This window comes from Pinus tabuliformis, chromosome 2_2 (assembly GCF_031772625.1).
Source record: "Pinus tabuliformis cultivar Carrire ecotype Pingquan chromosome 2_2, CPIR1, whole genome shotgun sequence".
Lineage (NCBI taxonomy): Eukaryota > Viridiplantae > Streptophyta > Pinopsida > Pinales > Pinaceae > Pinus > Pinus tabuliformis.
The window spans coordinates 743,579,223-743,606,339 of record NC_142300.1 but is presented as its reverse complement, the minus strand read 5'-3'; the positions used below and the strand labels follow the sequence as shown (position 1 = coordinate 743,606,339).

General features: G+C 33.6%; 1 protein-coding gene and 1 pseudogene across 1 annotated transcript; both read right to left on the bottom strand.

The window, feature by feature from the left end:
* Nucleotides 1-4,079: 4,079 nt before the first annotated feature.
* LOC149194817 (mitogen-activated protein kinase HOG1-like) lies at nucleotides 4,080-6,256 on the bottom strand. The gene is made up of 2 exons (XM_089407811.1): nucleotides 5,774-6,256; nucleotides 4,080-4,823 (listed from the first exon to the last, which is right to left on the bottom strand). The coding sequence occupies exons 1-2, from the start codon at nucleotides 6,254-6,256 to the stop codon at nucleotides 4,080-4,082; spliced, it is 1,227 nt and encodes a 408-aa protein (XP_089263937.1).
* Nucleotides 6,257-11,680: 5,424 nt separating this feature from the next.
* LOC149194816 (lysM domain-containing GPI-anchored protein 3 pseudogene) lies at nucleotides 11,681-20,682 on the bottom strand (annotated as a pseudogene).
* Nucleotides 20,683-27,117: the final 6,435 nt, after the last annotated feature.

The window sequence follows — 27,117 nt, the reverse complement described above, 5'->3', positions numbered from 1 at the left end:
TGTATTTGTAAGAAGCAAACGTACAATAAAGTATTCCGCTGTGTTAAACTCTTTGTTTTCTATTATTTAACTTATTCTTCAAAATCATCCTCTTCTTTATCTTTCAACTAAAGTATATTTGTTATATTTGATATGAAATTCAATTTACCAATATTAAACAAAACAAATTTCATATAATTATATACAAATTCTATAAATAAAAATAATATATTCAAAATATCAATTTAATTTTGATATAATTATGTATAAAATCTATAAATAAAAGTAATATATTTAAAACATAAATTCAATTTCTTGCGTCCTATATTTGTATGAGATATTCTTACTTAAATTATTTATAAAAATAATTAAAATTATATTTCTAAATCAATATATTGTTTTTTTTTTTCCATATTTCACTTCACACCCAAATATAATAATAATTATCTTACACGAATACATTAACTTTTCCATATTAAATATTAAAAAATATTTATATTTAAAAAACTTTCCTTCCAAATTAAATTTACACTAACGATAATTTTAATTATTGGCATTTCTAACATGCCCATAGACAGCGAGAGAGCTCTACAATTAATTGGCAAGAGGTACACCGGTCGCAAACTTGAAACTAACTGATATGCCAATTAATTGGCAAGAGGTACACCGGTCGCAAACTTGAAACTAACTGATATGCCAAATGTCAAACAAATTTAGTGGGTACAAAGAAATAGGATATATGTGAGGGCAGTGCATATTGCTAATCGAAATATAATTATTTAATTTTAAGGTTAGGGCGAACGAGAAAAAGACCACGCAGCCATTTGAAAGTACACATATTCTATTTGTATAGTTTTAAACTTGTGACATCTTAAAAAAGAAAACACAAACACATACTCTTCTTGAGCATTAGGGGCACTCTAATTTTTTGAAATACAAGAAACAATATGGCTAGTTATAATAATCAAATCATGCTTAATCAAATGCTATTTATAATAAGTTTTGGAGTTACTTATTCTTTTCTTTTAACGTCTTTTAAACCTTGCGAAATTTGTTTTGGTTAACCTCTAAATCAGTGATCAATGTTCAGTGTTAATATTCAATAACTGATTAAATTTCCCAGCGAAATTTGTTTTGGTTTAACTCTAAAGTCAATGACTGTAAATCTTCTTGACTGGGTCTATTTTTCTGTGGGAGTTTAACGAGGCGGAGGAATTGATCCGAAGGTTAAAAGTGACTGGAATTCAGGTAAAAAAAATTTCAAAAAAATCTTGTAGAGACAGTGTTTGAATTGTGTTTTTGATGGTGGAAATGGATTCACACCTAAAATTTTGAAATTTAACAACTATAACTTGGATTTACAAAAATCCTCGCCAGATTTTCTCTAAATATAACCTGAGCTCGTCAGCCTCATCAGACTACGCATTTTCCTGTGATTTGAGCCTTAAACCTAACCTGACCTGAAACATGAGAGAGGTCGATTGAAGTTCATCTTTTTACTTCATTCAACACTGTCATTCCCCACTGTAACGCTAAAATTTTGAAATATTTTCAAATTTCAGAATTAAATTAAATTTTGCACAAATAGCTAAAAGGACATCCTCAAAAACATGATCGACACTCATTTTAAGTGAGTCGTTCAACATTACGTCCGTAATAAAATGCTAACGTTACACTATGATTAAGGAACAACGAATCAAATCCAGAGCGGTTAAAAATGATTTAGTGCACGTAATTAATAAATATTTCAGATTTGAAAATATAATTAAGGAGCAACGAATCAAATCCAGAGCCGTTAGAAATGATTTAGTGCAACTAATTAATAAATACTTCAGATTTATTGAATTATTTTGTTATTTAAAATATGTTTTCAATATAATAAATTTAAAATTATTAATGTATAAATTATATAATTTAATTCAGAAAAAACATATTAATTTAAAAGAATTAATAATATATATTATTGAACATAATCAATTTTATTTTCATGATTTTGAAATCATATAGACCAGAGAAGTTTTTAACTCACTCCAATACTTCTTCTGATTTAGAAATCGGATATATAAAAGTAATTAAGAGTAAGTTTTTCACCTGCAATGCATCCCATTCCAAAATATTCTCCAATCGAGATAAGTTCAGTTCAGCGGGGGTGAGATTAAGCCCCGGTTGAGCTTAAGTTGAATGCAGATTCTCCGAATATTTGGGAATCTGAGGGATATGGGGCGGTAGTGGTGAGCTTAAGTCCATTATAGATTCCCCGAATATTTGGAAATCCAATAGATATAAGCGCGGTAAAAAAATTGACGGTGCTTATGTCCGTCAGATTCCTGGATATTTGGGGAATCTTCAATTGGATATTTGGGGAATCTTCAATTGACTTTAGGATGCCTGGTAAAAAAAAATTGACCGCGCCCATGTCAGCTGGATTAGCGGATATTCTGGAAATCTGCAAATGACTTAAAAATGCCAGTTCAACCAAAAAAGTCATTGTGGATTTGGTGCACCCTTTAGATATAAAAAGAAAAATAAAAGTAGTTAGCAGCTGAATCTTGAAAATTTCCACAAGCCGGTCCTCTTCTCATTCCTCCGGTCGTCGAACCCCTCAGCGTCGGAATAGTGAGTGACTCCGTCCCTCCGGTCCTCTCCTTATCAGTGGAGTCTGCTTGGGCATCCTAAAATGCTGTTCATTCTGTATGAACAAGGATCCGTTAGTGGGCGGTAGTTTTTTGTTGGTCTGGAAACGATTTCCCATTTCCTTCACCGGGGCTGGAAATTTCCAGGACTCAGCTGCTAACTACCTTTATTTTTCTTTTTATATCTAAAGGGTGCACCAAATCCATAATGAATTCAGCCGTATCGGCCGAAGAATTCGAAAATTCAATGGTTCGGTTCGGTTCGATTCGGCCATTAATACGTTAAAGTTCGGTTCAAGAAATTTGTTAATTGTTTTTTTAATTTTCAGAGTAATCTGTCCTCCATTTTCATCGCCTCATTTTCGTCCAGCATATAGCGATTCAAAAACGTTTATTCTTAACATCCTTAAAGGCAAGAGTTAAAATCCCAAGCGATCCTTCTTCATCTTCAATGTGATCGATTAGTCATTAGTTGCAAACAATGTCGCTTTCTTTCGAGAGAGGTTGATGAGTTTAAAAGCGAGAACTCTTAAAATCAAAATAATGTCTACTTGTATTCGAAAATAGAGGTTGATTAATGATTTCATTACATAGTGCCTGTTCAGCAACTTTCATAATGGGATGTTGCGTGTTCTGTATTTTTGTATTGTTAAATATGTTTTTAATTGGTATGTTACACATAAAAATTAATTTAATTAAATTTCCACTCCAAAATAAAGATTTTATAAGATATTTTCAACTTTCACTTCAAAGTTAAGATTTTAAAAGATATTCTCAACTTTATGTGGTGGATTTAATTATTAGGAAATTACTTATATTATTAGGAAGCAAGCCCATTCACTATTATATATTAATTAACTATAAGATTTGGACCTCTCATTTGATCGAGTCACCTCCTTTGACATTCTATGGAGTCACCTCCTTTGAGGAGAAGTTCTTTTTATTAATCTTGATATTTAATTTTATTTGCAGCTTTTTTGACATGATTTAAATCTTTAAAGTTTTGAATAATAAAATTACTAATTTCAATATTTTTGAATTTTAGAAAAAATCAATGTTTTAATATTGATAAGATATATACCATTTCAACTGCTTTAAGATGTATGGTAGATATTTCAACTGCATCAAGATGTAGATATTAATTAGTCAATTTTTTTTCTTAGGAAATTGAATTCGTATTCAAATTCAAATTTGGTAATTATGAGTTCAGCGCCACAAAACCATCCCATACCTTTTCCTTTCCTTTTCCTTTCTGAGTATTTCACACTTGTAATTTAAATTCAAATGATTTGCCACCACCATGAATAGAATTTTCGTTTCATAACTTGTTCGTAATCTTATAACACATCAAATACTCATTTTGGTCATCACAGTAAAATATCATAAGTCAGAAAATATTCTCCATATTCGCCATATAAATTAACCAATAGGTTGCTAATGTCCTCACATTGTAAAATTATTTAACATTTACTGAGCTGCTCGAGAATTCGAGCATCGATCGAGAAGAATCTTCCATACGTCTCGCTTGGGCAATCGTTGGGCATTTTGCACAGGCATCTCGATGCGGAGAGGAGTCAAATCTTGCAACCTTTCAACCTGATCAGGCTTTAGATTCAGCTTTTCGGTAAGCACTTCAACTGTAATCTCGGCCATGTATTCATGTTGAAGTGCGTCTGCCGTGCTGATTCTTTTCCGAGGATTAAATACAAGCATTTTCTCTACCAAATCCACAGCGCGTTTATCTGCTACATCCGCAAATCTATGCCTCAATGGACTCGGAGGAGTAGGAGGCAACTGAGTTTTGACGTACTGGAGGGTCTCTTCATCGCCAATCATTTCGGAGAGATCCTCATCGTCAGGTGGAGCAATTTTTTGAGCGATCTTTGTTACAACGTTTATGTCTTGAATGACGGTCTTTCCGAAAGCCAACGGTGATGGTCTTAGGAGCAACAAATCTTCAAAAATGCAACCCAGCGACCATACATCAATAGCTGGCCCGTAATTAGACCGATTGCCCGTGTGTTTGAGAAACAGCTCCGGAGGCCTGTACTCTTTGGTGATGACCTTATTATCCATTTCTAGTTCTTGTATTTGAGCAAGACCAAAGTCACATATTTTTACTGTCTGGTTCTCCGTTATGAGAATGTTTTGGGGCTTCAAATCGCGATGTAGCACATTGGCATAGTGCAAATAATGAAGGGCCCTCAGTAGCTGGGAATCAAAACACAAAATGAACTTGTTAAACCATGCTCTAACTCCATTCCATTTTAAGATTTTCAGTTGCAACGCATTTTTGTGCCGTTCCAACGACTTACACAGAGAAATGGCAACGGTGTCATAAACGTTTCAAGAAATTTTAAAATAACAACGGCTACAAGATTTGCAAGAAAAATCAAGATAACAGCGGCTGAATCAAGTTAACAATGGCTACAAGATTTGCCAGGAAAATCAAGTTAACAACGGCTACAATATTTGCAAGAAAATTCAAGAATATTATAAGATAAATAAGTGAACAACGAAAATTTAAATTAACACTGGCTCTCATACTTGTGGAAAATATTTGACTAACAGCTCCCAGATTTCAAGAAATTTCCAAATGACGGCTTGAAAACTCATAAAGTACCGAAATGAACAGCAGCTACCAGGTTTCAAAAGCAACCTATACAACTGTTAACAGATTTGAAGAAAAAATATATAATTAAGTAACATGGCCTGGCAGTTTGGCTAAAGGAATTATGGCATTCAGATTACGATATTCATATGCATGGCTGTAGTGGTAGTCTTTCAGTATTTATTATACACTACTATATATATGAACTGTGTTAATTCCAGGGAATTTCGGAATTTCATTACTAACAGTATTTTTACTAAGACAAAGCGGTCTCTTTAAAGTGAATAACAGCTATCAAGTTTGAAAATCAAACCACCAGTGGTTAACGGATTTGAAGGAAAATAAAATAAAATTAAGCAACGTGGCTTGGCAGTTTACCTAAAGGAATTATGGGTTTCAAAGTGCGATATTCCTGTGCATGCCAGCAACTATATATATATATATAGATAGATGTGCATAATAAAAACTTCAAATGAGTGTAAGCATAAGCAAAAAAACGGCAATCCCTTTATACTTATAAATCAGAACATAAATATTTATATATGTTTACCTGGTTCATAATCAACTGAACATTTAAGGGAGCCGTTGATTTGTGGCTGTTGCCTTCGCCTAGTCGACTTCTTCTAATAGATCGGGCCAAATTCTGATGCCCCAATTCCATCACAATATAAATATCGTCACGATTATGTTCACTAATAGGTGGCATGATCTCCTTAAACCTCACGATAAAAGGGTGGTTGATTTGGCTGTGAATTAGCACTTCAGACATGACTCTCTGTGTGTAAGTAGCGCATCTGAAAATATCATGTAATTTTTTGATGGCAACCTTCTCATTATTGGATGTGTCCATGGCGGAGCAGACGAATCCATAAGATCCGCGGCCCAAATACTCAAGAAGTTTATACTTTTGGTCTACCACGAACTCTGTGGAAATGTTGGAAAGAGAATCTTCTGGAAATAGATCAAATCTTCTCTTCCCCTTGGGGACATCTGGGGGATCTTGCTTTGATCGCTTTTCAATAGATTTCTGCATTGGTTTATCCTCTACAAAATAACAACAAAACAGCGAAATGAAATTTCAAATTGGTTTGCGCTGTACAGGATCACAACCAACTAGCGAAATAAAATTTCACTCCCTGTTGTAGCTTGGAGAATAGGGTTGGCTAAATTCCGAGAGGCCAGAGCGTTAATTATCAGGGAGCCCAGCAAAATAAAAAGAATTTGAAAGTACCTCGATGAAAAAGGAAACGAGCCTTCTCTAGAAAGAAATAAATTTTCCTTCTTCCGAAAGTGACCTATAACCGACAACCTATCGAATTCACAAACTGTTTAAAGTAAATATCTTCTAAATAGTTCAGTTAATTTTTATTATTAATTACAAAAATAATTAATATATAGTTTAAATGTTTTTATATTTATAAAAAGAATTGGTAAAGTGACCACAACCAATATTATAAATATATTATAATTAAAATTAAAATTTGATATTTGTTTGTTTACCAAAAAAAGAAGAAGGAGGAACCTAGGTACATCACACAATCATCCTTTAAATACGTCACTAGGTGGTTTCAATTTGTCTATGGAAAATAGATATTTTTCAGACCTTACTGTAAGATTTCCATCAACAGCCCAAAGATTATCAATACCAAATATTTCACATTCAGAACTTAATATGTTGTTTAATATGACATACCTTGACTAACAGCGGAAGATGTAATGGCTGCCATCTTCTGTCTTCTGTCTTCTTCTCAGAATTCGGTTTCTCTCCTCTTGCCCTCACTTCCTTATGTGTTTCTTGATGGAGAAGAATACAACTCTTGTGTGGGAGAGAGAGGACCCAATCCTTTATATTTTTAACTTTAAATCTGGTACGTCCATCATATACCAATTCAACGCTTTAATGCTTTAATGCTTTTAATTATGGAATGACTTAATTAGTTGGGTCACATTAAGATTTAGAAACTTCCATTTAATTTCTAACATTCTCCCACTTGACCCTTCTATTCATAATATTAAGCGTTGAACATCATACTATGATAAATTGCTGAGAGTTATGGCGGTTGTGCACTATTAATTCAATGCATTCCCTTCCATATACTACAATACAAGCAATCCATCAATTCATACTCATAATTTATATAAAACAGCATAATGGTCCACATAATGTCTTATATCATAATGATTAAACATAATATCTTTATAAGACTCTTTCTTGTTTAAAATTACATAAAATACGTACTACTTCATTAAAACAAGAGACACATAATTGTATATCAGAAACACATAAAAGAGCTCAGAATGTCACACATCAATTATCATTAATACAACCAAGACCCATTCTTTGAACATGTTCCTTAAATTGTCTTGGTTGTAACCCTTTCGTCAAAGGGTCTGTAATCATAAGTTCTGTCCTGATGTGCATGATTGACATTCTTTGTTTCTGAACCTCATCTTTCACAACAAGATACTTCAGTTCCATATGTTTGGCACCTTTAGAGTACTTGTCGTTCTTTGAGAAAAATACTGCTGCAGAGTTATCACAATAAATTTTCAGCGGCTTGCTAATGGTGTCGACAACCGCAAGTCCTGAAATAAAGTTCCGCAGCCATAATGCATGAATTGTGGCTTCATAACATGCCACAAATTCTGCCTCCATAGTGGATGAAGCAACGATAGTCTGTTTCGCACTTTTCCATGATATGGCACCTTGAGCAAACATAAACAGGTAACCAAAAGTCGATTTTCTAGTATCGATGCATCCAGCAAAATCTGAATCACTATATCCAATCACTTCCGATTCATTGGATGAGCATGTAATCTTTCGTTGAGAGAAATTCCTTAGTCTCATGCAATATACTTAAATTATTTGCAGCAAGCAAGACGTCATCAACATAAAGGACCAGATAAATAAACTTGCTCCCACTGATCTTTCGGTATATACAGTGATCAACCGTATTTTCCTTAAAACCAAAAGATGTAATAATGGTATTGAACTTAATCTACCACTGCCGGGATGCTTGTTTAAGCCCATATATTGACTTCTTAAGTTTACACACCAATTGTTCTTTACCTTCTACAGAAAAACCCTCAGGTTGATCCATATAAACATCCTCGTCAAGATCTCCATTCAAAAAGGCTGTTTTCACATCCATTTGATGCAACTCCAAATCATAATGAGCTACTAATGCCATTATTATTCTTAGTGAGTCCTTTTTCGAAACAGGAGAAAAAGTCTCCTTGTAATCAACACCATCTTTCTGAGTGTAACCCTTAGCAACAAGTCTAGCTTTATACCGTTCGATATTACCACTAGAGTCGTGTTTGGTTTTAAAAACCCATTTGCTTCCGACTCTTTTACAGCCATGTGGTAACTCAACGAGATCCCAAACTTCATTCTGTTGCATGGATTTCAGTTCTTCTTTCATGGCATTAATCCATTCCTTTGACTCTTTACTTTCTACAGCATGTGAAAACGAAACTGGATCCTTATTGATTCCAATATCATAATCTGATTCTTGCATCTAAACCACATAATCATTAGAAATAGCTGACCTACGATTTCTTTGAGGTCTTCTTAATGCTACTTGTTGTGGTTCATGCATATCAGCATTATGTAAGTCATTTCCTTCAGGAAGTACTTCTTCATTTATATGTTGTTCATTATCATCATGCTGTTCTACAACAGCTGGAACAACATTTGGAGTAATAGTAGATGGAGGAACTATTCTAGGCAATGTAACATTTACCCTTGTTTCCTTTATTTCTACTATTTCTCTTCTAGTACTCCCACTGACTTCACCATTCTCAATGAATCTTGCATTACCAGTTTCTACAATTCTTGGACTATGATTAGGACAGTAAAACACATACCCTTTAGATTTCTCAGGGTAACCTAAAAAATACCCATTGATCGTTCGAGAATCTAATTTCTTTTCATGTGGATTATAAATTCTCGCTTCCGCTGGACAACCCCAAACATGCAGGTGTCTTAAGCTAGGTTTCCTGTTAGTCCATAACTCAAAAGGAGTCTTTTGAACAACTTTACTAGGAACCCTATTCAACAAATAGTTAGCGGTTTTGAGAGCATACGACCACAAATTCTTAGGTAGTGTAGAATCTGACATCATACTCCTAATCATATCCATTAACGTCCTATTGCGCCTTTCTGCTACACCATTTTGCTGTGGTGTACCTGGCATTGTGTATTGCGCACATATGCCATGACTTTCGAGGAATTTTGCAAATGGACCTGGACACTGGCCTGACTCATTATATTTACCATAATATTCACCACCTCTATCCGACCTTATGATTTTCACCTTTTTATCTAGTTGCCTCTCAACTTCCTTTACAAACGTCTCAAGGACATTCACAGATTGAGATTTTTCATGAAGCAAATAGACATAACCATAACGGGAAAAATCGTCAATAAAAGTGATGAAATACTTTTCTCCATTAAAGGCTGGAGTGTCCATAGGTCCGCAAATATCAGTGTGTATCATTTCAAGAAGCTGGCTGCTTCTAGTGGCTCCTTTCTTATTATGTTTGGTTTGTTTACCTTTAATACAATCCACACATAATTCTAGATCACTAAAGTCCAAATTTGACAAAATTTCATTACTTACTAATCTCATCATTCTTTCTTTGGATATATGACCTAGTCGTTTATGCCACAAGAAAGCAGAATTTTCATTCAACCTGCTACGTTTACATCTAACATTATTTACTACATTCAACAAGGAATTCACATAAGTGTCATTCAGTTTCAATTTATATAAACCATCAATTAGAATACCAGAACCAACATTATCAGTATTCTTATATAAATCAAAACAACCAGATCCAATCATACATCTAAAACCAGAAATATCCAATTTACTTGCGGAAATAAGGTTTCTAGATAATGAAGGTACATAAAGGGTATTGTATAAGTCTAATACATATCCACTTTCTAGAATTAGACGATAAGTCCCAATGCCTTCAATTGAAGATTTCATTCCGTTTCCCATAAAGAGAAAACGATCTTCATTTGGATTTATGGTTCGGATCATAAGAAATCCCTGCATATTGTTGGAAACATGAGTTGTAGCACCAGTATCAAGCCACCATGTATTAATAGGAACTTCAACTAAATTTGATTCAAAACATACGAAAGATAGACATCCTTGAAATCGAAAATGAAATAACTATAAGCTCATAACTAACGCGATTCAGATGTAGACATAATAGTATAATATAGCACTCCTTTGGGTAGATACTATCTTATACTTAACATAATTAAATACCAAAACATAAGTAGGTAATAAATATATTCAATTAAATAGAACTGACATCTTTGGATGATCAATATTTATTTAATCAAAATATCTATCAAACCTCATCATGTCAACTAGTTATAGAACAAGACTTTCCTTTGGGTAAGTTCTCAGGTTCTATCATTAGTGACGCCAGTTTTTAATTGGTATTATTATAACTGGCAATTTCTATCAATAATCATTATGTTACTTATGCACTAAATGATTATTCTGATTTTGACCACTTTGGTGATTAACAAAATCATAAATCTCATGTGCATAAACACATACCTTATGCAAAACAACATTCTGATTTTGACCACTTTGGTGATTAACAAAATCATAAATCTCATGTGCATAAATAATTTATTACACATACCTTATGCAAAACAATCAGTCGTAGAGCAATTACTTTTATGCCCAAATTTCAAACAATTATTTTGTACCAGTAAACTTTAATCATGCAAAGCCAAAACAATAAATGATGCACGAAAAGACCCTAAAAACTCTGATTATTGATCAAAATATATACACACCCTTCTTAATGTGTAAATTGATTTTCTATAAAATATCAAAATATATATTTTCCCTCTTAAAATATATGCACAGAGTATATGTGATAAAGCTACATCACGGGTTTCTTTACATGCTGTGTTACGTTATTTATGTGGTACATTGAAACTTTATTAATAGCTTTATTTACACATTAAAATGTAAATCTATTTCGTTTAACAAAGATTTACACTAAAATCTTAATCTTCCCATCAAACACTTACGCGTTGATCTCATGTCTCAACAACATCCTTTTAAACATGTTTTGCAAATGCGGAAGCATAGACGATGCATGCAATGTGTTTGACAAAATTCCGCAACGAAATGTAGTGTCATGGACTACGCGGATTGCAGCTTATGCTAGGGATGGTTATGCCGAAGAGGCTTTGCAGTTGTTTTATGAAATGCAAAGAGCAGGCGTCAAACCAAAACAGTTCACCTTGACCAGCGTGAAAATCTTGCTTTAATACATCTCCGCGCCAAGCAATGTTTTGGACTGGCTCATCAGTAATTCAAAATCCGCGATAGATGGACTGCACATACCGTCCTCTATATCTAACTTTAAACTTGAGGGCATGCAATATTATTCAAAACAACGGCGATATCTAACTTTAAATTGCAGGGCATGCAATACTATTCATTCCAACATACACAGCGAACATACAATGATATGGTGTGACCAAGCCCCCAAACACCGAATCCGCAATGCCGCGCAGAGTATCAATGGGTTGGACAGTGTACACAGTGGACATAGACTTCCGGATTCCATTGACACATTGGCATTTAATGGGTACCTTTAAGAACGAACCGGCGGGAAGGATTTGGGTTTGAGAATCAGAGGTCAGAGGATCGAATCCATTGACACCTAGTATCGATAAAGGATCTACTCGAAATCGAGTAGCCACCTCTGAGACCTTCAAATCAGTTCGAAGCAAGTAAGCGACAAGGGAATCGCAGGTATCTGAACCATTGCATGGTTCGATTGTGGATTTCGATAGGGCTCTCGTTGATACTAACAGCAACAAAAGGATTGATCATTTCATGAAACCCCCACAATTTCGCGAAGGCTCAATCACATGAGTAAAGCACAGAACAGATCAATTGCAATCATAGGAAATATTCAGTTATTGATTGGCTCTGATACCACATGTAAGATTTCCATCACAGCCCAAAGATTATCAATACCAAATATTTCACATTCAGAACTTAATATGTTGTTTAAGATGACATACCTTGACTAACACGGGAAGATGTAATGGCTGCCATCTTCTGTCTTCTGTCTTCTGTCTTCTTCTCAGAATTCGGTTTCTCTCCTCTTGCCCTCACTTCCTTATGTGTTTCTTGATGGAGAAGAATACAACTCTTGTGTGGGAGAGAGAGGACCCAATCCTTTATATTTTTAACTTTAAATCTGGTACGTCCATCATATACCAATTCAACGCTTTAATGCTTTAATGCTTTAATGCTTTTAATTATGGAATGACTTAATTAGTTGGGTCACATTAAGATTTAGAAACTTCCATTTAATTTCTAACACTTACTGTCAACTATAGTACTGTAAAACAAAAAACTACAAACTCACTTATAGTAAATCAAGATTCGTAGGAGGTGAAAGGTGTTGAAGGCCCTCGAGCACCTCGAAAAGTAGGATCACATTGGAGGTGGTACTTTATTAACCACTAATATTAATGAAATTTCTGACATAGAGAACCTCATACAGAAATATAATGCAATTTGTGATACAAACGAACTCATCTAAAATGTCAATGTAAGTTGTCACACATAGGAGCTATTATATAAGATTGATGAGACACATGATACGGAGGATATTATCCCAAAGATTAATGAAATATGTGACACAAATGAAATCATGCAAAATTTAAAGCAATTTGTGACACAAAAGACATAGTGCAGGTGATTGATGCTCATTGTGATATCAGAAATTTGGTTAATGTGGAATCATGTAGTGAATTGGTACATAAAAGAATGAATGAAGTTGAATATCAAAGTATGACAACAACATCATTAAAAAATGTGAAAAGGAAATGAAAAAACAAAATTGTATTTCTACGATGTTTATAAGAACTTGAGAGGACTTATCATGCAATAGATGTTGACTTGGATTGGGATAAACAAAGGAAAAATACCTCATATTCCTTATTAGTATGAATTAGTTAAGTCTATGACTGAAGGATATCTTCAAGATGTCTATTATTCTGAAAGGAAAAAATACCAAAGACTTGGTCACATGAAGAGTCATAGTTTTGATCTCCATCCTTATACGTATTGTGGGAAGATAAATCATTTCTAGAAAATTTTTAAAACAAAAGTAGGTTTAGAAGATACATAATTATAAATGATTAAATTGCAAAAGATGAAATAAATAGATAAAATAATTGCATCAATCTTACCATCAACTCAAGATAGAGGTAATGAAATAGAAGAAAGAGGGAAAGGAAAATAAAAAAAGCTATCAAGAAATTATAGGTAATGAAATAGAAGAAAGAGAGAAAGGAAAATAAAAAAAGCTATCAAGAAATTATTCCAGAAGATTTTTGGTATGACACACATCCAATTCTTCTCTAAATTCAAAGATTTTACTATCCACCCCTGAAGGGTGGGGGGCTGGGGTGTGGGAGCCAAATTGTAAAAGAAACTCTGTTACGACTTTAAGTAGGGGATAAAATTGATGAAGTCAAATTGGTCGATGGTCATCGAAAAAAAAAAAAACATATTATTTCAGTGAAGATGGTTAGTGGTAGACCAAAGACCACTACATCGTTCAAAATTCGATTGGTTGGTGGTCATTAAAAAACCCCTAAAAAATATCTTACTCAAAGTCACTTTTTAGAACATCCTAATGTTGCATATCTCTATTAAGATACGAAAGGATACCCTTTTGAGGTCCTTTGTGGTGGTTCAACACGTCCTCTATGTACCTAGATTCCTAGAGGATTTATTTGGCACTCAAGGCCTAGGTTTTTTCTCTTGATTGTGTCCAGTGACCTAAGATCTATACCTAGTGCTTGAAATATCCTATTGATCATCATATACCTATTGAAAATAGAATGAACCCTTTGATAGGTAGACTATTATCATTTGAGGTCTCATTCATGATCCTTGAGCCCTAGAACATACCTAAAGCATCAAGAGGGCAAGCAAGTTTTTTTAAGGTATCATGTTTATCTCTAGATGTGTAAAATATTTGTAATTTGGATAAAGGTTGGGTACTCCCTTCATGTCATAAAGGGACTTAATTTATACTATTATTTATTATGGAGTTGAAGTCTAAGAATCTATTCTTATGCCATAAGGTTATTGATTCCTTTTTATGACCATTATTAAGGCCCTCAGGGTGTTGTTTCGATACCGAAAACATGGTCAAGGCCTCCATGCCCAATTATGTTGCATGAAATGTCTTAACGAATTCTATAACTACAAGGGGAAAGACACCCTAGTGACATCTTACATCCCTATGCCTAGGTTTTATGCATGGGTCTTAACATAAAAAATAAAAAATAAAAAAATAAAAAAATGATAAAGCACATTCTTGTTAGAGTAGCCTCTAGAAACATTCAAATATGCTTGGTATGTGCTTCATAAGAACATGAACATGCTCTAAGAAATTTGTATGTTCAGTTCATTTATATTTTCGAGGTAGGAGATTTTGGAATAACTACAGCACATTCAAGAATCATGTGGACTAACCACCACCCTAGGAACATGGGACCAACCACCCACTGATGGTAATGTTATGGGTTTGGAATTTCACCCATTGATACCTATAAGTGTACCTTAATCAAATGATATTGGTAATATTATTCATGAATCTATACATATAGAGCATACAATGTAGATTCCTTTAATATATATTGAAATTACAATTTTTAATACATTTTTTCATAACGTATATCATAATAGTCAAATGCATGTATCTTTTGTACTTGTTATTAAAAAAATGCAAAATAACATTATTTGATTTTGTAAATATCTCTTACCATGTATTAACATCGACTTTGAAATTCCAATGATTTAGTCACTTTCACAATTTTAAGAATATACAATTAACATTATAAATTTTGAAGAAAGAGTCAAGCACAATAACTTTGTGTTCTCTACAATTTCATAGTTACTCTAAAGAAATTCCATCATATAGGTGGTGATGTTGATTATTATGACATAAACAGTATATAGGAACTTACGGAGATAAACGATTACTAAAAAAAAGTTTAATATTTTATTTTTTCATAGGAAAACATTACGAGAAGATTTCCAAGATCAATAGAGTTTTGATAATGTAAAAGGAAAGAATATTGATAGTATGACAAAGATTTTGGAATTTAAATTTATCTTTACTATAACTTGGAAAATTTAAAAAGAAGTGCTTTTTATCCTCAATCTTAGCTGGCAATCTCTTTCATCTAATGGTGTTTTCGGAATTGACCAATACACAATTTTACTATTAAGCTCATAAAAATTTGTTCTAAATTTAACAATATATATTTTCTTCTTTACACAATTCAAGATTGAACATATATCTGGATTGAATACCTCCTTATGATATCTTATGTTCTTATTTCTCTTTTAGTATTTATGACCTCGCAATTTCTTTTAAAATCTTAATGTAATAATTTCTCTATGATCTCACACTTTCTTTTTAACTTATTATACAAAATCATCTCTTTCTTTATTCTTCAACTAAATCATGTGTTATATTTTATATCAAATTCAACCCAAAAAAAAAAACCTCAAATTTCATATAATTATACACAAAATCTAAAAAAAATAATATATTCAAAAATATCAATTCAATTTTCTCTTATATATATATATATAGAACTTATATATTCAAAACATCAATTCGAATTCTTACGTCCCACGTCATTATACCATATTCATATTTAAGTTAATTATAAAAATAACTAAAATTAACTTTCCAAATTAGATGTTGACTTGGATTGGGATAAACAAAGGAAAAATACCTCATATTCCATATTAGTATAAACTAGTTAAGTGTATGATTGAAGGATATCTTCAAGATGTTTATTATTCTCAAAAGAAAAAATCCCAAAGACTTGGTCACATGGAGAGTTATAGTTTTGATCTCCATCCTCCTTATATTTATTGTGGGAAGATAAATCATTTCTTAGAAAAAAATTAGAACAAAAAGTAGGTTTAAAATATATATAATTAGAAATTAATAAATTGTAAAAGATGGAATAAATGGATAAAATAATTGCATCAATCTTACCATCAACTCAAGATAGAGGTAATGAAATAGAAGAAAGAGGAAAAGGAAAATAAAAGAAGCTATCAAGAAATTATTCCAGAAGATTTTGGGTATGACACACATCCAATTCTTCCCTAAATTCAAAGATTGTACTATCCACACCTAAAGGGTGGGCGAGGTGTGGGGGCCAAATGGTAAAAGAAACTTTGTTACAACTTTAAGTGGGGGATAAAATTGATGAAGTCAAATTGGTTGGTGGTAATCCAAAAAAAACATATTATTTCAATGGAGATGGTTAGTGGTAGACCAGATACCACCACATTATTCAAAATTTGGTTGGTTGGTGGTCATTAAAAAATCCCTTAAAAATACCTTACTCAAACTCAATTTTTAGAACATCCTAATGTTGCATATCTCTATTTAGATACCAAAGGATAACCTTTTGAGGTCCTTTATGGTGGTTAAACATGTCCTCGATGTACATATATGCCTAGAGGATTTATTTAGCACTCAAGGCCTAGGTTTGTTCTCTTGATTGTGTCGAGAGACCTAAGTTCTATACCTAGTGATCATTATATCCCTATTGAAAGGAGAATGAACCCTTTCATAGGTAGACTATAATCATTTGAGGTCATATTCATGATCCTTAAGCCCTGGAACACACCTAAAGCATCAAGAGGGCAAGCATGTTTTTTTAAGGAATCATGTTTAGCTCCAGATGTGCAAAATATTTGTAATTGGGATAAAGGTTGGGTCCCCCTTTCATGTCATCAAGGGACTCAATTAATACTAGTATTTATTATGGAGTTGAAGTCTAAGAATCTATTCTTATGCCATAAGGTTATTGATTCCTTTTTATGATCACTATTAAGGGCCTCAGGGTGTTGTTTCCATACCACAAACATGGTCAAGGCCTCCATGCCCAATTATGTTGCATAAAACGTCTTATTGAAATTTATAACTACAAGGGGAAAGACCCCCACTGACATCTTACATCCCTATGCTTAGGTTTTATGCATGGGTCTTAACACAAAAAAAAATTCATGAATGATAAAGCACATTCTTGTTAGAGTAGTCTCTAGAAACATTCAAGTATGCTTGGTATGTGCTTCGCAAGAACATGAACATGCTCCAAGACATTTTCATGTTCATTCCATTTATATTTTCGAGATAGGAGATTTTTGAATAACTACTTCACATCCAAAAATCACGTAAACTAATCACCACCCTAGGAAAATGGGACTAACCACCCACTAAAAGTAATGTTAGGTTTCAAATTTCACCCACTCATACCTATGGGCGTAGCTTAATCAAATGATATTTGTAATGTTATTCATCAAGCTACACATATAAGCCTACAATGTAGATTCCTTTAATATATATTGAGGTTATTATTTTTAAGACATTTTTCGTAACATATATCATAATAGTAAAATGCATATATCTTTTGTTCTTGTTATACAAAAAAGGTAAAAAAGGATGGTTTGATTTTATAAATATCTCTTAACATGTATTAACACTGACTTTGAAATTCCAAGTATTTAATCACTTTCAAAATTTTAAAAATATACAATTAATATTATACATTTTGAAGAAAGAGTCAAGCACAATAACTTTGTGTTTTCTACACTATCATAGTTACTTTAGTTCGTGATGATGATTATTATGACATAAATAGTATATTGAAACTTACAAAGATAAAAGATTACTAAAAGAAAGTTTAATATTTTTTTTTTCTAGAAAAGCATTAAGAGAACATTTCTAAGATCAATAGAGTTTTGATAATTTAAAAGTCAGGAATGTTGATAGTATGACAAAGATTTTGAAATTTGGATTTAACTTTATTATAATCTGGAAAATATAAAAAGAAGTGTTTTTCATCCTCAATCTTTCTTTGCAATCTTTTTCATCTCATGGTGTTTTGGGAATTGACCAAGACAATTTTACTATTAAGCTCATAAGAATTTGTTCTAAATTTAACAATGTTTATTTTCTTCTTTACACTACTCAAGATGGAAGATATATTTGGATTGACTACCTCCTTATGATATCTTAGTTTCTTATTTCTCTTTAAGTATTTATGGCCTCACAATTTCTTTTAAAATCTTAATGTAATAATTTCTTTATGATTTCACAATTTCTTTTTAACTTATTATACAAAATCATCCCCTTTTTTATCCTTCAACGGAAACATGTGTTATATTTTATATGAAATTCAACTTACAAATGAAAAAAACAACAACAACAACAACAACTCAAATTTCATATAATTATACACAAAATCTATAGAAAAATAATATATTCAAAATATTAATTCAATTCTCATATAATTACACGAAAAAAAATATAAATAAAAGTTATATATTCAAAACATTAATTCAAATTCTTACCTCCCATATTTTTATACCATATTCATATTAAACTTCATTATAAAAATAATTATAATAAATTTTCAATATTTTATTATTTTTCCATATTTCAATTTACACCAAAATATCATAATCATTATCTTACACCAATACATAAACTTTTCAAATTAAATTTGCACTAATAATATTCTTGATCAACATGCCCATAGACCGTGAGACAACTCTACAGCTAATTGGCAAGAGGTACACCGGTGGCAAACTTGAAACACATTATAATTGGTATGCCAAATGTTAAACAAATTTAATGGGTGCAAAGAAATAGGATCCTATGTGAGGGCAGTGCATCCCAATCTTACGCACATCGCTATAGCGGTTTAGATGGAGAATAATAATGCGGAGGATGGAAGCTTTCTGCAACACACGAAATAATGTGGCTAGTTATAATCAAATCATGCTTAATCAAATGATATTTGTAAGAAGTTCTGGAGTTATTTATTCTTTTCTTTTAACGTCTTTTAAACCTTGCGAAATTTGTTTTGGTTTACCTCTAAATCAATGATCAATACTTGGTGTTAATATTCAATAACTGATTAAATTTCTGTATACTCATTAGCCCTTCATAAATCTAGCTAAGTCTGAAAGAACTCTCTCTCTTCCGTCTTCGATGTCGCTGGCGTCTTATGGGAGCTATTTTTATTTGATTGTTGATTTTGATCATTTTTTGAAGTCTAGATATCTATTTTTATTTGACGGTTTATTTCTATTGGCTGGGTTGTATTTTGTATTTCACTTTGATTTCTTTGATGATGGTTGAAGAAGATATATGATGGCTTCTTCTGGAATGATATTCATTCGAATGAGAAATCCTTTTCTTAATAGAAAAAGTTGCTCCTTTTGATAGGGATGATTTGTTGCTTCCTTGGATGATCTTCTTCTTGGATAAGGAAATGATCTTTACTTGATTACAAACATTAAGATGACAATGCCTTCTTGATTTCAATATGTTCTGCCTTCTTTTGTAGAGTAGGTCAGGATTGCTTCATTCTTTTCTAAGATGATGAGATCTTTATTTTGAGGTCCTTTGAGTTTCATAGCTGTGTAGATATCTTGAATAGAGCCTTGGTGGTCTTTGAATGATGGTTGTGGAGATACAAGTTATTGTTGTTGTAGATTGATTCTTTATTGTTGTTGTAAACTACTATTTGTAGACTAATCCTTCAACGTTGAAAAAGCTCTTCAATCTTTCTTTGATGCCCTTCCTGAAGACTAGTCCTTTCATATCTCTTTTGTTACCCTTCCTTTGACGTCAACACCTTAGCTCTGAAACCATGTTGAAGAATATAGGGAAATTATAGTTAATGTGATTCTTCTTAGCATGATAACTATTTGTGAGGTATTTTAACTTTTCCTTATTAGCACAATCTTCTGTTGATATCATTAGTGTGTGTATTTCTTACTTCATCAAATAGTTACCAAAATACAAGAGACATGAACACAAGATGTTGTCTTTTTGCCAGGGCCAAAACCTCTCCCTTTTGGAGAGGAAAACCTGCTCAAAATTCTTCGTATAGAGATTCCAATTGATGAATACCAAGACCATGACCGTAGACCTATCAAGCCACTCCAAGACCAAGAAACCAATCCTCTTCTCTATCATTGTTGAGATCACCATTGCGACACCACTAAGGACTTCACTTCTGCACTAAGGAAATCTTCATTACTGTTGTACCATGACTACACCTTCACCAAGATCTTCACCACTGTTGCAACACCATTGCTACAACTTCATTGAGGTCTTTATCATACCAACAAGATCTTCATATATATGAATGTGATATGTACCTAAATCCACCAAAATCATGACTCTTTCATAGCTGCATCTTTGAGACAAAGTGTGTTAATATGAGACCTTCTAATCATGATTATTCTAAGACTATTTGTGCTATTGTGTGATACTAAAATCACCTTCACCACCAAGACTATAAGTATACTCTCCTTGCACCGAAATCTCCATTGTCATAGTTATGCTGAGAATGCTCCTTATTATGCCGAAACACTATAATATTATCTTCATCTGAGCTTTCTGTTCCATTATACTTGTCCAAGTTCCTATACTTTACTTGTTCGAGACATTAGGGAGGTGTACGAAGATGTCACTATAATTATTAGCGTAATTTCATAGATATCATGATGCAAAGTTTTGTCTCTCTGTGACTCTAGCCGCATATATACAGTGGTTTGTCCTGTATATAAGCCGACTTGTATTCGTGAAGAGATGTGTCAGCTTTTTATGCACACTGACATGAGTGAGTTTAATTCGATTTGTTGGCAGATGTGAGTAGGATTGTGTTTGTCATTTGGAGGGTTGTTAGACACTTATGTATACATTGAACATAGGATCAAGAATAGCTCTTTAATTATGACAAATCCTGAAGACATCAAGAAGAAGTATTTGACCTATGAATGACACTTCTTGCTCATGAAACCCATGATGCAAGGAATACAATAAATATATTTTTACATAAAACATATTACAATGTCATGAAGACCAAACATAGTTACACTTTCTTCAACAATAGGTTTGTTGAGTTGTTTTCTTAGTTGTTAGGGAATGATCTCGAGGTATTGTTTTAGAAGTAAGTGTTTTCCAATGTAAGTGGGTTGTAGCTGAGTCAGAGTGTGTATCTGTCAGGTTGTTAAATCCATGAATTTAGTGATCCCATAGTTATATAATGGGGCATATTGTGATGTATTTATAGGAAGCAAATGTGCAATAAAGTATTCCACTCTGTTAAACTCTTTGTTTTCTATTATTTAACTTATTCTTCAAAATCATCCTCTTCTTTATATTTCAACTAAAATATATTTATTACATTTGATATGAAATTCAACTTACCAATATTAAAAAAAACAAATTTCATATAATTATATACAAATTCTATAAACAAAAATAATATATTCAAAATATCAATTTACTTTTCATATAATTATATACAAAATCTATAAATAAAAGTAATATATTTAAAACATCCCTTCAATTTCTTGCGTCCTATATTTGTATGTCATATTCTTATTTAAATTAATTATAAAAATAATTAAAATTATATATCTAAATTAATATATTGTTGTTTCTTCATATTTCAATTTACACCCAAATATAATAGTAATTATCTTACACCAATATATTAACTTTTCCATAGAAAAATTAATATATTGGTGTAAGATAATTACTATTATATTTGGGTGTAAATTGAAATATTCTCTTAGTATAATCCATGATAATTTTTTCTCTTAAAAAATATAAACTTTTCCATACTAAATATTAAAAATATTTATATTTAAAAATCTTTTAATTTTTTCTCTTAAAAAATATTAACTTTTCCATATTAAATATTAAAAATATTTATATTTAAAAATCTTTCCTTTCAAATTAAATTTACACTAATGATATTTTCAATTATTGGCATTTCTAACATGCGCATAGACAGCGAGAGAGCTCTACATTTAATTGGCAAGAGGTACACCGGTGGCAAACTTGAAACTAATTGATATGCCAAATGTTAAACAAATTTAGTGGGTACAAAGAAATAGGATCCATGTGAGGGCAGTGCATCTCAATCTTACGCATATTGCTATTGCTATATCGATTGAGAATAATAATTATTTAATTTTAAAGTTACGGCGAAGGGGCAAGAGACCACGCAGCCATTTGAAAGTACACATGTTCTATTTCTATAGTTTTAAACTTGAGACATCTTCAAAAAGAAAACACATACTCTTCTTAAGCATTAGGGCCAGTCTAATTTTTTTTGAAATACAAGAAACAATATGGCTAGTTATAATAATCAAATCATGCTTAATCAAATGCTATTTATGATAAGTTTTGGAGTCATTTATTCTTTTCTTTTAACGTCTTTTAAACCTTGCGAAATTTGTTTTGGTTTACCTCTAAATCAGTGATCAACGGTTAGTGTTAATATTCAATAACTGATTAAATTTCCCATCGAAAATTATTTTGGTTTACCTCTAAAATCAATGCTCAACAGTGGGTGTTAATATTCAATAATTGATTAAATTTCTGTAAACTCATTTATACCGCATTAACCCTTCATAAATCTAGCGAAGTATTTTATTGTTGATTTTGATTGTTTTTTGAAATCCAGATAGCTATTTTTATTTGGCTGTCAATTTTATTGACTGGGTCTATTTTTCTGTGATTTGAACCTTGAACCTGACCTGACCTGAAACTTGAGAGAGGTCAATTGAAGTTAATTTTTTTACTTCATTCCGCATTGTCATTCCCAACTGTAACGGTAAAATTTTGAAATATTTTCATATTTCACAATTAAATTAAATTTTGCACAAATAGCTAAAAGGGCCTCCTCAAAAACATGATCGATAGTCATTTTAAGTGAGTCGTTCTACATTACTTCCGTAATAAAATGTTAACGTTACACTATGATTAAGGAACAACGAATCTAATCCAGAGCTGTTAAAAACGATATAGTGCAAGTAATTAATAAATATTTCAGATTTTGAAAATATAATTACGCCGTAAGGCGTTTATCTTTGAAATCAACTTTCCTCTAATCTTACATGTCTTACTATGAACCGTCTGATATGATATGATGTTAGACGATTAAAATGTTTGCCACTGTTCATAAAAAAATGTAGTTATAACTGAAACAATAATAGTATAAACTTCATCTTTTTCTTTGACCAGTGAACTTGAATGTAAACCGCCATGGCTTGCGTCGCAGAGTTCTTTTTCTTTGACCAACGAACCTGAAAGCTTGCATTACAGAATGAAGGTAGAACATCATGGCTTGAAACGGGATTGCATTACCGAATGAAAGTAGATGGCCATGGCTTGCAACGGGCTTGCGTTGCAGAATGAAGGTTGATGACCATGACAGAAGTTAGAAATAATTAATTCCTGCTTGTCTAAGGTTGTAATTCTCCATTTGAGGAATTTGTTCCTACATAATAGGAATTTAGTTTCTCTTAGTTTAGTGTGTGGTTGAGAGAATCTCTCAACCACACTATTGTACGTCTAAGATATAATTCTTATCTTGAGACTATTGATTGATAAATATGTGTGTAATTTCCTCATTCAATATTAATAAAATATTTTTTTAGTGTCTGCAATTTTATCTTGGTATCAGAGCTTGTGAGGGCTTAGCCCCTCCTGGGCTTGGCCCATCCTGGGCTGAGGAAATAAAGCGCTGGGTTGAGGAAATAAAGAGCTTGGTTAGCAAATCCATTTTTTTTGTGTTTGTCCATCATAATCGACGTTGTTTTTATTTCTGTCTTTGAATGCTGCGTGCGTTTTTTTTGGTATGGTGGGCTGCCGTTTGGGAAGTGGACAGCCTTCATTTGATGAGATGCTGCTGATTATTTGTCTTTGCATGAGGGCTGCGTGGAGGAGATTGGTAGCCGTGGCAGGATCGAACCACAGAAGGATCGATTGAGGCCGCATTTTTTTTATTTTGTGCAGCAATTTGGATCGCTGCGGGACTGCGAGTTGGAAGAGCTGCTGGCCCACCTGTTAATGAAGTAGATCGAAGAAGTGCGTTACGGTGCCTCTAACTTGCGCACCTGGAGAAGAGCTGTAGGCTCTCGAGGATTGATGATATTACATTTGACGCTGATGTGTTCGTGGGCAGTTTCATGTGAGCAAAAAGCAATGAAGCAGGGGACGGCGCAACTTTCTTAATGAAGACATGCCTACGAAATAGCAACACCTGTACCCCTGCATTCAGATCGTTACTATAGATAGATAGTGAAGACAAAAGGAAGGGGGATTTTAATGAACGAGACATGAATTTTTTTGGTCAAATACATGTTTGCAGATAAAGAATATAAAGAATAGATTGGTTTGAAGCCACGAAAGATTCAAATTTGAAGCTTTGTTTGGCCACACTTTCCCTGAGATTCGATCTCTAGAAAGTTATTTTTCTTGTGGGAGTTGTGTGATTGAAGAATGGGCAGCATCGGAGCATTATTGAAGCATCCGGAGGATGTGCCAGCTCTGGTGAGGATGAAAATCGCGTAAATGCATGTGCTGAAGCAGACCCCGTCGGAACCGGATCTGGCTTTCTGTTTCACTATGTTGCAGAGGGTCTCCCGGAGCTTCGCCTTCGTTATCTAGCAATTGGGACCCGAACTTCGAAATGCTGTATGCATATTCTATTTGGTTCTTCGAGGCCTCGACACTGTTGAGGATGATACAAGCATTCCATTGGATACAAAGCTACCAATTCTGAAGGCTTTCTTTAAACACATATATGATCCTTCCTGGCACTTTTCATGCGGAGTCAAGCACTACAAAGAACTGATGGAAAAATTTCATCATGTTTCAACTACACCATGGCGACTCTGAGGGGAGCCGGCGGCGTGGAAGGGAAGGAGAATCTGGAGAAATCCACAGAGGCAAGGATTCCATTCTTAAATCCATTTCTCTGCCCTGATTTCCCTTCAGCTGTAAAAGTTCACGAATCTCCTACTCAAAATTGCTTAGGGTTTTTGCTCTGGTGGGTTTCTTATATCATGGCCATTATTTGGCTCCCATTTTTTAACTGATATTTCGTCCATTGCTTTGGAGGAGATATGTGCATTAGAATTGTAATGAAAATTTGTAGATCTCGATTTATAATTTAAATCCAAATCCAACTTGTTGATTGATTGAATCAAAGTGATTTCTCGGGGGATGATATAATCCAACTGCTGTTGGACGCAAAAGAGAGCAGATCAGCTAAACAAGTCCAACTCTCGGAGGCCGAGATCCGACAACTCTGCTTAAATCATGGAGCTGGCGGGCAGATCCATGGTGGCCCGCGGGTGTGTTTGGGCAAAGACATGGCGTTTATTCAGATGAAGTATGTTGCGGCTACTGTGATTTCCATGTTCAGATTTCGGCGCCATGCTGTGGGAACTCCACAGCTCATTCACTGCTTGACTGCGCGCATGAAGGGTGGTTTTCCCGTCGTCGTTGAAAAAAAGGAGGCGCGGTGCTATGGAGGCCATCAGTTTGAAATGAGGGCCGGTTAGCATGGTGATGGACAAGCCATAACAGTTGGGTTCGAGTTTCTTTGGTAATATTCTGCCACTACAACAGTAAAATGTGGTATTTATAAATGTTTTGGAATTATAAGCATTGAGCTTAGCTAACTCAATGGAGTGGTTTTGTTAGAATTAGCTACTCTAACAAATCATGCAGGTAAATCCAAGACAATTAAATCAGAAAGATGATGCAAATGTACTATGTGGTGGGTAACAAGGTTGAATTGCACCAAATATTAATTTTGTGCAACAGTGACACTAAAGGAGCAACGACAACGTTTATGGTGGACAACAAAGTAGATTTTTGTTTGAGTGAGTGTGGCTTGTGGAATAGACTCCCTAGCATGTTATTGTAATAGTCATTGTATGTACCCAGAAACTCCAAAATGTGGAATCAGATGTAAGATTTTTAAGGGCATCTCAAAGTTTGTGGTGATCTTAAAACCACTTTGTAATGGTTTATGGTCAGCCTGAAACCATCTTTTGTCACTGTAAAGTGATGGTTGGTGGTGAGCTAGAAATCATCTATATAGTCTTTGTGACTGAAGTGCCTTTGTGGCCAGCTTGCCTTTGTGGCTGAATCGCCTATGTGGCTTGAGGTGCCTTTGTGGCTGGAATCGTGGATGTCAATGTGTTATTTGACAAGTTGAGTGAATCTTTCTCTGCATGCCTTTGTGCTATGTGTACACGAGAGCTTTGTGCTCAATTGAGCAGGTGGACTGCAAAACACCTGGCTCAGACTCAGATGATTTTTTTCTGAGTAGAAGGGGATTGGCATGTTTTTCGCGCTGACAGCAGCACCAGGAAGGGAAACTGGCGCGTCTGTTAGGCCATTAATTGCGTGAATGGGCGCGGGTTTTTCGTTCAGGATTGCGCCAATTCACCTTCAAGGGGATCTGCAGGATCGGAGAAGTTGTGGATCTGTCCGAGGGCGGCAGATTGTGTTTTTGGAGGTTTTGTACATGCAATTCGCTTGATGGTGGTGGATTTGACTATCATGACAAGTATTCATTAAGGGGGGGAGTTAGAAATAATTAATTCCTACTTGTCTATGGTTGTAATTCTCCATTTGAGGAGTTTGTTCCTACATAATAAGAATTTAGTTTCTCTTAGTTTAGTGTGTGGTTGAGAGAATCTCTCAACCACACTACTATACGTCTAAGATAGAATTCCTATCTTGAGACTATTGATTGTATAAATATGTGTGTAATTTCCTCATTCAATATTAATAGAATATTTTTTTAGTATCTGCAATTTTATCTGCAGAGACCCTCCACTCATTTGCATTCCTATCTAGCAAGTTTCTTGCTTGTCTCTACCAAAGAAGGTTCATGTTCACGAAATGTCTCATTGAAGACCTCCACCATGGTATTCCATTTGCTTAGTT

What these genes read in the sequence shown, in the direction of transcription:
- LOC149194817 (XM_089407811.1), bottom strand. Translation starts at nt 6,256, where the DNA reads ATGCAGAAATCTATTGAAAAGCGATCAAAGCAAGATCCCCCAGATGTC. An exon ending in TTCAGTTGATTATGAACCAG is followed by an intron (nt 4,824 to 5,773) that starts GTAAACATATAT and finishes TTTGATTCCCAG; the next exon opens with CTACTGAGGGCCCTTCATTA.